Source organism: Rattus norvegicus, chromosome 2 (assembly GCF_021556685.1).
Source record: "Rattus norvegicus strain SHRSP/BbbUtx chromosome 2, alternate assembly SHRSP_T2T, whole genome shotgun sequence".
NCBI lineage: Eukaryota > Metazoa > Chordata > Mammalia > Rodentia > Muridae > Rattus > Rattus norvegicus.
The window spans coordinates 29,606,405-29,622,248 of NC_141535.1; the positions used below are offsets into that span (position 1 = coordinate 29,606,405).

General features: G+C 39.1%; 1 protein-coding gene across 3 annotated transcripts in view; it reads left to right on the forward strand.

Moving 5' to 3' along the window:
• Window positions 1–15,844, forward strand: part of Cert1 (ceramide transporter 1) — a 104,507-nt gene that overhangs the window by 28,560 nt on the left and 60,103 nt on the right. For all 3 annotated transcript variants that reach the window (XR_015666721.1, NM_001108935.1, XM_087628173.1), the window contains 1 exon segment: window positions 5,520–5,636. Coding sequence is in view for 2 of the 3 variants with exons in the window: in NM_001108935.1 (NP_001102405.1) it covers window positions 5,520–5,636 (117 nt within the window). In the remaining variant the exon portion in view is untranslated.

Genomic DNA, 15,844 nt, shown 5'->3' on the forward strand with positions numbered 1-15,844 from the left:
CTTTGTGTTGGGCATAGCAATTTAAGTCTTGGTGTTTGTGGAAAGGAAGAAGATGCTAAACTTAGATAATTACACGTCTTTCATGAGTATTTGCCAAATATTTGAAAATTGGGCAGAACTTAGGTCAGATCTCTTGCAAAACCAAACCAAAACCCAGCTGTCAATCTTCCTGACTAACAGAACTGTGACCTTTTACAAAAGGAGGCTGCTGAAAAGTGAGACAGGAACCCCAAAAATGAACCAGAGAAGAGAAATCTCTCTGTAGGACAGATGCAAGAAGCCAACCCGAGATCTACATGGTCTATTAAGCTTCCCGCACAGTACCAACTGGAGTCACTTGGCATTGCCAGCTAGAACAAAAGCAGTCTTTAGGAGAGTAATGAGACAGAATTCAGAGTTTAGGGTCCAAAATCCATGGTGCCCAGGATCAGCTCAAAACTTCACATAAGAATAAGCCTAGAAATTGCTATTGTCTCAAGGAGAAAGACCTGAACAAATGCTAGATTCAAGGTAAACCTTCTCTTAGAATCATTTGACAAGTATTATGTTCAATAAGACTTTTAAAATGTTCATTATAAATGAAAGACTGAACAGTTTCACCAGATAATTCAATGGCTAATATTTCCACGTGACTTTTTCCTCACTAGAAAAATCCCTTTGCAAGCCTCTTGTCATATGTTCTAGTCTAGACTGTTGGACTTTCTCCATGACTTCTGCTGCTGCTCCTGCTGCTGCTGTTTTTTGATGTCTATAAGAAGTCCCCTTTCTTCTTTCCTTGGTTGTACTCTCTTCAGCTCAGACAGGAGAGAGAGAGCCCTGTTGTTTGCGTTTTTAAAAGTCTAGTATCAGAACACAAGGAGCTTGTGCTCCTCAATACTTGAGCTAACAAGGATGAGTGGTAAATGTACAAGAATGTAACCTCAGGAGCACAGAGCTGCCACCAGGGTTCTCCTGGTTGGGTGCCTCACAGGAACCCTCTGTGATTTTCTTCTATAATATCTAGTGTTTATGTGTCTTGTTCTTATAACGCTATTCTTTTTTTTTTTTTCTTCTTTTTTTTCGGAGCTGGGGACCGAACCCAGGGCCTTGCGCTTGCTAGGCAAGCGCTCTACCACTGAGCTAAATCCCCAACCCCTATAACGCTATTCTTAATAATTATGTAAGTCCTATCTATTAGGAAATTTCTTATCTTAAAAGCACCATTGAAGTGTTTAATTTACCTCCTTTTTCTATTCCTAAGTAATATCATGTATTACTTAAGCAAACACAATTTGAGAACTTTCAACTCGGTGATATCTGCCTTCTGTGAACAGCCCAGAGTACCTTTAATGTTAACCATTCAGTGTAATCTAGATGCTATCATGTGATTCAGGAAACAAGACGCATGAGATTACTGCTAGCTTAGCGGACTACTGTAATAAACCTTTTATTAAATAAGTAGATGAAATATTCTAAACTAACATTAGAACTATAGTTCAAGGACTGGGAAAATGGTTCAGTGGTTCAAGGGTTTGCTGTGCAACCTTAGGACTTGAGTTCAGACCTCTGCTGTCCATGCAGAAATATGACATGGCAGCACACAACTGTATCCCCATCTCTGAGAGATGTAAACGATAACCTAGAGGCTGGCTGGCCAGCAACTCTAGCCATTTACTGAGCTCCAGAGTCAGTAAGAAACTACTAAGAAATAAGGTGGAGCTGGGTGGTGATGGTGAATTCCTATAATCCCAGCACTTGAGAGGCAGAAACAGGTGGATCTGTGAGTTTAAGGACAACTTGTTCTACAAAGTGAGTTCCAGGACAGACAGGGCTATACAGAGAAACCAAGTTTCGAAGAAACTGAAACCAAAAGAAAGAGTAAGAACTAGGGTAACATGAAGCGATAACACATTTGAATTCAAAGGCTGGGTCCTGGGCTCAACTCAGCTTTGGAAAAAAATAAGTGGATAGAAAAAGATATCCATGTCAAACTCTGGCCTCTGCACACACACATAGGCACTCATACTGACATACATGTGCATTCTACACACAAAAAGGATAGTATGGTAAATAATAAACTAGTAGCATAATTGTTTATGAAGTATTATGTTGTTTAATCATTGTGTTATATAACTGGCAGCACCATCATAGATTTGTTAATTTTAAGTAATATCACTGTACCCATAGTTACATCATCACCAAGCAATAGGAATTTTTCAACTCCATTAAAATACATAATATATGCAGTGTAGTGTCGAGCAAAGCATACTTAACGTTAGCCAGATGGTTTGAATGACAATGGCCCCTATAGGCTTATAGGCAGTGGACTATTGGGAAGTGTGACCTTGTTAGAAGTAGGTATGGCTTTGTTGGAGGAAGTGGAGGACTTACTTTTGGTGTTTTCAGAAGCTTAAGCCAGGCCCAGTGTCTCTCTCTCCCTGACGATTCAGATGTAGACTCTCAGCGCCTTTTTCAGCACCGTGTCTGCGTGTGTGCTGCCGTTTCCAGCCATGATGGTAATGAACGTAAACCTCTGAACCCATAAGCTAGCTCCAACAAAGTGTTCTCCTTCATAAGAATTGCCGTGAGACAGGCGGTGGTGATCATCAAGAGACCTTGATCTTCTGGTGTGTGTGGATATCCAGTACTTGCTTTGGTGGGAGAACTGGGCTCTGATGATGCCAAGTAGTCTTGGTTTCTGTTGCTTAGGTTCCTGCGCTTGCCTTTTGCTATCTGGTTGTCTCTGGTGTTAGCTGGTCTTGCTGTCTCTGACAGTGGCTTGACACTCCTATAAGCCTGGGTGTCAGCACTCCTGTAGACCTGTTTTTCCCCAGCAGGATCTGGGTATAGAGAGCTGTGGGACCAGGTCAGCTCTGGGCACAGGCAGAAACTGGAGGGGCTCTGTTCCAGACTGCTCCTGGATTTGTGCGTCCTGAGGACTCCAGGCAGGCCGCTCAGAGCAGAAGAGTTACCTCTGCTCTCAGGCATGTCAGTGCTCCTGGAGACCGGCTTTCTGGTCTGGGCACAGGCAAAGACTTAGAAACTTCTAAGGGGGCATCAGAACAATTCCTAATCAAGGTAGAAGTTTTAGTACAGTTTTTAAAATAAAACTAGCACATGATGACCAAGACTCAACAGTCTCGGTGAAGGGCAGCCTGCCATATACGCTGAGGAGCCTGACGCAGATGGCACGTGTGAGACCCTGCCTCAAAAAATGTTTAAATGAAATGAAGCAGTGTGTTTTCCAGTGTGCACAGGGATGTGTATACAAGGATGCTTGATTGAAGCTTCATCAGCATTTTTCCAGCATTTTTCCTTACCAAATCTATCATTTCTTTTATTCCATGGACTCAGTTTCTCTCACCTTGTAAATATTCTTGGGATTTAAAGTCCCTGTATTTGCAAGCATCTATGTATCAAAATTTGGTGTCTTACATGTGCCCCCTATTTCTTAGATTGGTGTTAGAAATGGCTCTCTTTTATTCATGGAAAATTTTGCTGGAGAAAGTAGTGAATTGTGAACTGTATGTGGTTATTTCATTTTTCTTAAACTTTATTGAGTATGTTAAATCCAATATAAAATACAAATAAAATGAAAGTGATGGTGGAATCCACGTTGAGAAACCTGTGCCAGTTACAGAGGTGGGGTAACAGACCATTCACTTTCCTTGTTTGATTCTTATTGTAATACTGTTTGCTCCGTCCCTCCTTTTACTGTTTAGATATCCGGAGTCCATTTCTCCTGCTAACATCTCTGAGTCCTCCTGTGTCCTGATGACTCAGACAGACTTGTGTTGACTCAGACAGGCTTGTGTTACAGTCCTTTCCACGCTTGTCCCTTTCAGTAGCTCTTTGCTTTGTACCGCATTTCTATGGTGTTGAACGCACAGTAATCCAGGAAATATTTAATTTGTTTGTCTTTTTGTCACTCAGAACCATAGCATACTGTTTTAAAGGAAAATTGTCTCATAGATTAAAGAGTATTATGGAATTATATTGTTTTTCTACATAAATGGATAAAGAGATCACAGGATGAAGTTTAAAAAGAGGGACAAAGAAGCAACAAGCCCTGAGAGCACAATATGTAAAGTTTTAAGAGATTCCCCTGTAGGGAAGACTGATCAAAGGAGAGGGAATTGACTCTCCTGTCATCTGACAGAAAAGTAGTGAATCTGCTGTAATCTTGTCATATTTGACTTCACTTAATGGAGGGGGATGGCATATAAAGTGTTTATGTGTTTGGGGTATGTAGAGTATGCCGTGCACTCCCATGAAGATCAGGGGACATCTTTGCGGAGTCTCTGCACAGGGGTTACAGGGAGCATACTCAGGTAGCCAGCACCCCTTATGCAAGCACCCTACCCATTAAGCCATCTCACTAGCCCACTTTATTCTTTTGTTTGTTGTTTGTTGGTTGGTTGGTTTTGTTTTATTTACATCCTGACCACAGTTTTTCCTCCCTCACCCTTCCATGCACCAGCACTCCTTTCTCTTCCGACAGGGGAAGCTTCCCACAGATACCAGCCAGCCTTGGCTCTCAGGCTGCAGTTAGACTAGGTGCATCTGTTTCTCCTGTTGAGGCTGCACAAGGCAGCTGGTAGGGGTCAAGGGTCCCAAAAGCAACAGGGTCAGAGGCAGCCCCTGCTGTTAGGAACCCCACCTGAAGATGTTGCTCTGCAGCTGTTACACATGTGCAGAGGCCTGGGTCTGCCTTCTGCAGGCTCCTGCTTGCTTTTAGGCCCAGGTTCTTTGATTCTTGGGTTTTCTTGTTATGGCCTTGACCCCTTTGGCTCCTACAATCCTTCCTCCCCATTGTCCGCAGGACTCCTTAAGGTCTGCCTAATGTTTGCCTGTGGGTCTCTGCAATTGTTTCCACAGTTGCCGAGGTCAGCCTCTGAGAACAGTTGTGTATGACACTTCATTTATGTGTCTATTTTATCATAGTGCCTTCAGTTACCTCTTTCATCCCTCTTCCACACACCATGATCTCTTTCCCCTTCTCAGCTACTAAACTACTTCAGCTTCCATGACTTTCGTGTCTGTGAGATCCACTGAGTTTATTCGAATTGTTTGTATGATTGTGGGTGAGAGACATGAGCAACACTGACCCCTGGCAACCATTAACTCCCAGTAGCTCCTCCACTGGGAAACAATGTTTCCTGAGCCCCTGGAATTCTCTTTTGAGCAATAAAGAGCAAATGTTTTCTCTAAAGCTTATTTTAACCTCTTTTAAATTATGTGTTTTGGTGATATTCCTACTACTTAAGCTAACTCAAATCATTTGATGAACAATATTCTGTGTTTTTTAAATAGATGTCTATAGATTATGTCAAATCATTTGTGTGAGTAGTGAGTGAAACTTGGATTTTTGTATATAACTGACAAGTGTCAGAGACATCTTGAAATACGTTATTTCAGTAGAAAGATAAAAAGTAAGAGAAGTCTTCCAGGATAGAGTATGCTCACATTTTTTGGTCAAGGGAATGACACTTCTAAAAATATAATTAACTTGGTTTTCCCTTTCTGTTTTGTTTCCACAGCCTCATGACTTTGATGAATGCCGGTTTGATATTAGTGTGAATGATAGTGTTTGGTATCTTCGTGCTCAGGACCCAGATCATAGACAGCAGTGGGTAGACGCCATTGAGCAGCACAAGGTAAGATCCCTGATGCTCACCTGGCTCCTGGATGTCTAAGTAGTATTCTAGTTGATAATTTCCTCACTCCTTCAGTCATTTGGCATGTTAATCCCATAATAGGAGAAAGGCCACCAACCTAAATCATCATGGCCAAATTACTTAAAGCAAGCTTTTTTTTATTCATGTATCCAGGCTCTTATATAAGGTGGGGTTCAAGAGGTCAACATTGGATGTGAGGAAGACAAGGCTTTTATGGCTCAGGTGGGGGTTTCTAAATAGAGGGTTTGGCAGGCAAAAAGGTAGGGTTACAGGAGCTGAACATCATAGCAAGTTAGTCATAGTCACCTGAAACAAAGGCATGGCTGCAAGGTAGTCATAGCAAAGGGAGTCAGAGCAAGATGGTCACAGAACCTTTGGAAACAAACGTAGGGTTGCATGATTGTTATAAACAACTTTTTGAAACAAAACCGTGATTAGATTGTCATTCCTGGAACAGAACCATTTATAGCTAGTTATAAGTGGGGCAAGGTTACAAGTTAGGCACAGCCAAGAACAGGTTTAATCATAAACAGAAATGGACCTAGTTCCTCTTTACTATGGCTTTTAAGCTTAAGATGGAGGCAGACTGATTCATCAATGTAAAGAATTATGAAGTATGTTACTGAAAAATGGAGCCTTGTTTGATGGAGTGGTAACGTTTTAAAGCAGTCAAATATTGTAGAACATTTTTTTAACACCACAATTGCACAACGGTGTTTATTCAAAAAAAATTATTGTTAATTGAAATAAAAACATAATCTGCTTCATAAACTAAACCTTGATTTGATTTTGTTGGTCGATGTGTTTGTATGTATTTTAAGAGAGTCTTTCTGTGTAGCCCTGTCTATCCTGGGACATCCGTGTAGACTAAGCTGGCCTTGAACTCAGAGAGACCTGCCTAATCTGTCTACCAAGTAGCGTGATTACAGGTGTGCATCATTGTGCCCACCTGATTTCTTTGTCGTTGCCTAGGATCTGCTTTATCAATAATATTAAATTATCTTGTTAAAATGAATTTAAGAATAACATCAAATTCTAAGATCTTAATGCTTAAAAAATGTCAGTGTTCATTTTTATAATCATTTAAGCAGATCCACAGTAAACCATTTGAAAGTCATTTGAGTTTTTTCTTTTTGACTATGAATTTTGTAGAAAGCATCCACAAACTGATATTACTGTTTAGGCCATGTTCTTATAACGTAAAGCTAATCTTTGTCTTCTGTTTTCACTGATTAGTAGTCTAAAGAAACATAGCAGTTCTTCCTCATTCCTGTTACCTAGGGCAAAGCCTGGGCAAAGTTCTGTAATCGCTGGACCATCCTTAAGTGGCTTAAGAGAACTGGTGCCTGTTTCCATACTTGTCTGTTCTTGTTCACACAAGTGTCAACACATTAAGAGTTGAAATACCTGTTTTATTTTTAACAGCCACAAAACACATAGGCAAGAAAACAAGAAAAACCAGTTTCATCTGATATGCCATGAGAACATTCTTCTTGATACCAGTGATTTGTTAGCTCCTTTTCCTTTCTTGGCTTATTCTGAGTTTAGAAAATTATGATAAATATCTTTTTAGTTTTATGTTAGTTTGAAATGTTTTCTAAGTCTTAGCTGTCTTGGCTATAACTTCATAAGAGAGATATACATGGAAAATGGTGTCCATTTTTATTATTTAAAAACAAGATGAGTCGGTATTTTAGAATCTCATTGCTTTGAAACCAAAGCCTCTGCCACATGTAACTTTGGAAGTTCTTTGGAAAAAGTAAAAAAACATGCAGCTATTTTTAAAACAAGTAATTTTTTGTTATTGTTGTTCATGTTTAATGTACAGAGGCAAACTTCGTGATGCACGACAACTGAGCAGCGTCTCAGTTGATATGTGAATTAACTGAATTCTAAGTCAAAATCACTCTGATTTCATTAACTAACTGAAGGAGAAATTTCAAATGTTACTACCTGTAATCTGCAAATTATCTTCTTTCTTTCCCTAATAACCAGATAGAGTAATGGATTTCCTGGGTCAATATCATTAAGGACTATTGACTATTTGACTTGGAAATTTTACTAAAGTAAACTTGAAGTTAACTTGATCTTTAGAATTAATGCCAAATTAAGGTGATGATGGCAACAAGACATGCAAATTTCTAGAGGTCACTAAGTACCAGTTTATGCGTGTATTTCATGCTTTATGTGGTTCATTTTCTCTCTGCCACCCTGAAAAGTTAAGAAAGTACACTTTACAAGGAACTGACATATTTCTAGTAAAATTAAATATTTTGTGTATTATGCTGCTATCTTCTAGTTCATTCCGATTTTGCTTGTGTGTGGGGGGGGTTATTTTGGTTTTTTGTTTTGTTTTCTTAATTCCACAGTGTTTCTCTCTCCAGCTATCCTAGAACTCACTCTGTAGACTAGACTGGCCCTGAACTCTGAGATGGGCCTGCCTTTACTGCCCGATACTGGGATTAAAGGTGGATACCACCACCATCCAGTTAGTTCATTCTGTTTTAGTGTTTGATTTTATATTAATTCTCTTTTGTATCAGTTACCACTGGTAAACTGATTGCTGGAACACAGTTCTCTTAAGATCAATTCTTTTTTTTTTTTTTTTTTTTTTTGTCAGAGCTGGGGACCGAACCCAGGGCCTTGCCACTGAGCTAAATCCCCAACCCAAGATCATTTCTTAAAAATTAGTATATCACCTGAATTCTTCTAGCCTATGCATATAATCTAACTGAATTCTTCTTGCTCTTGGGTTGCCATAAAAGGCAGTGCGTGGTATGGACTAATGTTTTAGTACTACTATAATCAGATCCATACATTCGAGTGCTACTACTATATACTAGACACATAAGCCTGGTAATTTTCAATAAAATGAAATATGATAGCATGCTATATGTTATCTCTCTCTCCACCTCCAAATAAAAACAAACAGGTGAGCAATGTAACCTCCTTGGGATAAACAAAAAAATGTAGGGCATAGATGAAGTGGACTGATGATTTCAGCTCATTCAATTCACAGTTACTTTCTCTGGCTATTCCCTGCCCTTTGGAAAACTGGGTAAAAGTAGAGTATATCTACTCTACCACATTAGAGTACTACTCTTACTACATTAGAGTAGTAAGCATATCTTTCTGTCCTGATGTCACTAGAAGATTAATCTGTGTATGTGTTTGTTTATTTGTTTGTTTGGGTTGGGTTGGGTTGGGTTGGGACTGGTTCTTGTGGTGGGTTGGTTTTATTAGAAGTTCCAGACAGGTTTTGTTAATATTTGACATCCGGAAGGACTGAAGGCTTCTGTTCCTTCCCAGGATGCTTTTATACTCACTATGCAATAAGCTCTATATTAATACATACAGCACATGCCTTCCCTCTCTATCTCTGACTCTCACATGTGCATGTATAAGAAACATGTTCTGTATTATAAGACTTAGTGATAGAAAGGTAATGATGATAGCTAGTCATTTTGAGGATGAATGTGTACCATATATGGTAATAATTACATCATATACTTAGCTTATTTTACTCATATATTTATATGAGGATAGCATTGTGAACCCAGGTAATTGAAGTACAGAAAGAATAAGTAGACTGTCCAAGGCTAGACACTAGTTAGTAAAGGAGTCAGTCTTTCCAACCCGAGTGTATACTTTTAGCCAATAAGTTCTTCTGCCATCCTATATGTATTTACATGAAATATTTTATTGACTTAAATCACAAACTTCTTTAATCAGGCTATTCTCATATTTTAATACATCTTTCATGTTTATGGTGGTTTTTTTTAAGACTCCAAGGTCCTTAAGGGCTCAGATATATTAATTTGTAAGAATTATCATAAATTGGGCACATAAAATTTACAATTTTTTAAAGTCTCCCTAACTCTCCCTTTAACCCTTTATGCCCAGAGTTAGAATGATTACTAATTATCAGTACAGTAGGGTCCTGTACTCAGTGTCTACTTATGTTTTCCCTTCCTTAGTATATTCATCCCAGAATTACTTGTTCACTGTGAGCAGGGTCTTTAGAGATGACTCATTTTTGTTATATTAGATATTACATATTTTAATGTGCTGTTACATAATAACTGCTATTAAAAGAAAATACTCAGTTCCACAGACACTTTTAAATCAGAGATGTGTTTTCAAAATATATAGAAAAGGAGAGCCATGTATATATGAAACCAGTTTTATTTGGAAACAATGCTTTGGCTTTGGTTTTGGGTTTATGTTTTGTACTTCTGTTATGATTTGAGATAACACTGAATAGATTACTTACTAAGATAGAAGTTTTATTTTATATTTAAATCCCTTGGCATTTTGCCTTTCAAATGAGAATGACTTGGTCTTTGTAAACTAAAAACTGTGTGAAGGTGACGTTTGGGTGACTGGTTTGTATTTGGATTAATGAACGTTTTCCACTATTTAAGGGCCTTTGTGTGCATTTTTTGTGTAAGTGATTTATGAAAGAAATGTATAAATGATTTGTCAGTGTTATTTTAAAAATTGTGATACCTACCATCCCTGGTGTCTTTTACAGTTAAAATTCTAATGACTAAACATAATTGCAAAATTTTAATCTCAACAAATAAAAATATCAAAAGAGAACATTTTATATGAGCAGTGAAAAAGAAGAAAAAATTTTTAATAAATTCTTAATTTTCCATTTTACCAATGAAGACTCAGGAGTCAGATGCTGGAGTGAAAGCCTCGAAGTTCAGTGAGACAGAGAAAGCAACCAGCTGCCTTTCTTCCTCATCAGAGGTCCCACAAACAGTCTCTCCTCCCATGCCATTTCAAACACCTCTTGAACTCAGTGTCCCTCCGTCCTACTTCCTGTGTACCTCTCTATCCTCCTCCTGACTTTCACTAGTCCCTGTGTTCACTTCCTGTTAACTAGTTGCTTGCCTTTCCTCTTGACCTATGGTTGACTTCATTTAATCCTGTTTACAATATTCAAGCAGAAAGCTCTTGGATTAAAAGTATGTGCTTGAGATGAGCCTCACCACAACTGAAAACCAGGTTTCCCAGTAAATAACACAATCTCAGGGTTCAGTGTGATCAAATTTCCGGTAACGTTTCCACCTTTTTGTCTAAATAAAAAGGAAAGCAGTAAAGCTAGTTACAACAATGAAGCCATCTCTGCCAAGCTTTCCCCCTATCTAGCATTTGGCAGTTATATTACATTACAGTTATATTAGCATTACAGATGTATTTATCATCCGAGCAGCTGAAGACACTAATTTGACAAGAGTTTTTGTCTAATCATAGAAATTCTTATAAATCAGTTTGAAAAGTTCAGAAAGTTTGTCAGGTATGTGTGGCCTTGGGTACTTGACTCTTCAGTACCACAGAGAACACATCCCAAGTTTGTAGTACCAGGTGTCAGTCAGAGAGAGCATTCGTCTGCAGGAAGTCATTCAGTGCTGGTAGAGCAGTGAGTGTGCAGATATTTGAAAAGACAGTTTGACAAGTTGAACATAGATGTCAAATGAATATTAAAAGTTTGAAAAAATATATTGATGTGAAAGATACATTCACTTTAATTATGCTCTTTAGGTTATGAGACTAGAGGCCAATCTGTGTTCTACAATAAGTGATAAAGTTGTCCTAAGCCCCAGAGAGTATAGAATGCCATACTTGATCAAAGGAAGTTTTAGCCGAGCACTTAACTTTTAAGTGCTCTGATTGTTGACAAACTCTGATTCCCCTCCAGATTTTGCCCTTAGGTACAGTCTATGCAGGCTAATTGTATCCTCCTCTCTTTCTGTCATAATGCTTATTTATTTGTAACTTTTGTTCCCTCTCCAACTCTTCTCCTTGATTGTTACATTCTTTGCTGACTTTGCTTCAGTTCAACTTGGACTTCTGCTCCCCTAAACTCTTGATAGTCCCCAATTGAAGAAAGGAAGGAAGGAAGGAAGGAAGGAAGGAAGGAAGGAAGGAAGGAAGGAAGGAAGAGAACTTGAGTGACTGCTTTTTCATATCTATTAGTATAAACTGGACCCCTGGTCCAGTCTCAGTTAACCATACAATTATAATTATTTTCTTTGAAGCTTATGAATGGGATTAACAGTTATACTCGTGAGGCCATTATGCTGAGATTATCTAGGGATATAGGAATGGATTCTTTTTCTCTGCCAATTTAAAGAATAAAAAATCAGGAAAAGCAAGGTCTCAGCACTCCGCCAAGTTTTATTAAAAGCAGAAGTGCAAAAGAGACAGACTCCCTATGTAGAAAGGGTTCCAAAGATGGAGTCCAAGTTTGTCTGGCAGAGCCCAAACTTTTCTGTTTTGAGGTAGGATGGTTTCTCTTTCTGCCCCAGAATTGTCTAGTTTAGGCCATTGTATAGGAGTGCATAAGCCATACAAAGAGAGGAAACTGATTTGTTCTCACCCCAGAAGCCCTGGTGGGAGGTTTGAGTCCTCTGGCAGGAAAAATCCCATTCTTTGCCTTGGAGAGGGAGAAGCAACAGGAAGTGAAGTGCTTGGATGAGAAGTACATTGAGCTGCCTAGAGCTCTTTTCTCCTGGCTGCCCTCCAGGGTTGTACTTCTAGTCCTTCATGGTGTAATGTCGTGAAAGGAAGTCTGACACTGTTGTATAGTTTATTAGATTTATAAGTGTTTAAAATGTTTAGTCACATATTTTCCAGGAACAATGTATGTGACTGTTACTGCATTTTCAGCTTATTTTTCCTACTCCTGTCTGTCTTGAGTTCATGGACGTGTCTTTAGCTAAGAAACAGGTGAGGGCAAAAAACATTGTTCAAGTTCTATCTCATATTGCAAATACAGAGGACTTTAAACATGAAATTACACATTACAAATGCATGCCATTTTGTACGCTAGCTTGGTGTTGTATTAGGATTGTTGTTTGTGAGGGAAGACTTCTGCAGTCACTGGAGCAGATGGGCTCTGCCTTTCTGTATTGATATGGAGCAGTAATGGTGGGCGGGACTGCTTACACGTATTGACACAGTCGACACAGTGTGCTAATTTTATGCATGTATTGAACACTAACTGAGAAAAATGTTTCTTTTAAAAAATCAAAGGATATGAAATGATTCTTTTTCCTCCCTGTCTCTTAGTGGTAGTCTAAATAGCACTTTATTTCTATTGCCTTTATTCTCTGACAGATGTTCTCAGTTCATCTGATAGCGATGGATGAGTGGTAGCACTGAGGCAGACTAGGTACCAGAGGGAGTGAGTATACCCCAGGCTATTAATATTTTCGTTACAAATCTATTAGTTTTGGACACATGAGACATATACTAAATAGTCTAAAGTAAGGCTAGTGCTGGGAATACTTAGGTTACTCTAAAGTTCTTAGCCTTTAGTTGTTCTGATACTCATAGTCCTACCCATCTGATACTCTGAGGGATAAGAGGAGTAATTGCACATTCAAGTGTATTGTTATGGGAGTATCTTCAAATATAGGTGTTACTCCCAGATTACATACAGATGAAACCTAATGGATCATGTGACCATGGGTCAGTCAGTGGGATGTTATCCAAAACACCCTAAAATGTTTATAATAGCCCTCTATTTCTAGTTGATTCCAGCCTTTTTCAAGACTACATAGTTGCAAATCTTTCCAATATGCTTAAATCTGACAAGTCTTACAATGTGTTTTAAATCCACCCTGAAAACTCTCTTTTTGCATATATTTTACAGGCCTTGTGGTATTTTAATTACAAAAAAAAAAAAAGGAAAAAAATCCTACTTTTAGTCTTACAAACCTAAACAATTACTCTTCATTTAAAAGCATTTCTTATTTTATGTACATTTTCCCTTCAATCCATTATTTATGGGTAAGGATTTGGTGAGATCGCAGAGCAGAAATTCTTTTTGCCAACTATAAAAACATTGCGGTACCAAACCTGCCTAATAGAAGTAACAACTTTGACAGTCTGCAGTTCCAGCTTCAGGCCGAGGATAGGCGTACATGGTAGAATATTGTTAATTTGGGGCTAGGGTCAGCCCCTGCAACAGTAACAGTTACCCAGCCTCAGCCCAAAGCTGTCAGGTGTGTACCTAGTTTGTGAGAGCAGTTGAGGACAAGACCCTTATCTTAAAATACACAGATCTGTTCGGTGAATTTTTCCTGTTGTTTTTTGTTTGTTTGTTTGTTTGGTTTTTTTTTTTTGCATTTATTGGATTTTTTAAATTTACATTTTAAATGTTATTCTCTTTCCTAGTTTCCCTTCCAGAAACCTGCTATCCCATCCCCCTATCCCTGCTTCTATGAGGGTGCTCCCTTACCCATCCACCCATTCCCTCCCACCTTCCTGCCCTGACATTCCCCTACACTGGGGCATTAAGCCTTGACAGGACCAAGGGCCTCTCCTCCCGTTGATGCCCAACAAGGCCATCCTCTGCTACATATGTGGCTGGAGCCTTAAGTCCATCTCTGTATATTCTTGGGATGGTGGTTTAGTCCCTGGGAGCTCTGGGGGGTCTGGTTGATAGTGTTGGTTAATAGGTTGCAAATCTCTTCAGCTACTTAAGTCCTTTCTCTAATTTCTCCATTGGGAACCTGTTCTGAGTCCAATGGTTGGCCAGCATCCGCCCCTATATTTGTAAGGCTCTGGCAGAGCCTCTCAGGAGACAGCTATATCAGGCTCCTGTCAGCATGCATCTCTTGGCATCTGCAATATTGTTTGGTTTTGGTGTCTGTATGGAATGTATCTCTGAAGTGGGGCAGTCTCTGCCTCACACTTAGTGTCCATATTCCTGATGTGAGTATTTTTGTTCCCCCCTTCTAAGAAGACTAAAGCATCAGCACTTTGGTCTTCCTTCTTCTTGAGCTTCTGTGGGGTCTGTGGGTTGTATTTTGGGCTAATATCCACTAATCAGTGAGTGCATATGATATGTGTTTTTTGTGACTGGGTTACCTCACTCAGGATATTTTCTAGTTCCATCCATTTGCCTATGAATTTCATGAAGTCATTTTTATTGATCCATTGTGTTGATGTACCACATTTTCTGTATCCATTCCTCTGTTGAAGGACATCTGGGTTCTTTCCACATTCTGGCTATTATAAATCAGGCTGCTATGAACATAGTGGAGCACGTGTCTTTGTTTTAGGTTGGAGCATCTTTTGGGTATATGCCTAGGAGTGGTATAGCTGGGTCCTCAGGTAGTGCTATGTCCAATTTTCTGAGGAACCTCCAGACTGATTTCCAGAATGGTTGTACAATCTGCAATCCCACCAACAATGGAGGAGTGTTCCTCTTTCTCCACATCCTTGCCACCATCTTTTGTCACCTGAGTTTTTTATCTTAGCCATTCTGACTGATATGAGGTGGAATCTCAGGGTGGTTTTGATTTGCATTTTCCTGATGACTAAGGATGTTGAACATTTCTTTAGGTACTTCTCAGCCATTTGATATTCCTCAGTTGAGAATTCTTCATTTAGCTCTGTACCCCATTTTTTAATAGGGTTTTTTGATTCTCTGGAGTCTAACTTCTTGAGTTCTTTGTCTATTTTGGATATTAGCCCTCCATTGGATGTAGGACTGGTAAAGATCTTTTCCCAACCTGTTGGTTGCTGTTTTGTCTTAATGACTGTGTCATTCGCCTTACAGAACCTTTGCAATTTTATGAGGTCCCATTTGTTGTTGATCTTAGAGCATAACCAAATGGTGTTCTGTTCAGGAAATATTCCCCTGTGCCCATGTATTTGAGGCTCTTTTTCTTCTATTAGTTTGAGTGTATCTGGTTTTATGTGGAGGTCCTTGACCCACTTAGACTGGAGCCTTGTGGACAACAAGAATGGATCGATTTGCATTCTTCTACATGCAGACCTCCAACTGAACCAGCACCATTTGTTGAAAATGCTGTCTTTTTTTTTTTTTTTCCCACTGAATGGTTTTAGCTCCTCTGTCAAAGATCAAATGACCATAGGTGTGTGGGTTTATTTCTGGGTCTGCAATTCTATTCTACTGATCTACATGCCTGTCTCTGTACCAATACCATGCAGTTTTTATCACTATTGCTCTGCAGTGCTGCTTGAGGTCAGGGATGGTGATTTCCCAGAAGTTCTTTTATTGTTGAGAATAGTTTTCACTATCCTGGGTTTTTTGTTTTTCCAAATGAATTTGCAAATTGCTCTTTCTAACTTTATGAAGAATTGAGTTGGAATTTTGATGGGAATTGTATTGAATCTATAGATTGCTTTTGGCAAGATGG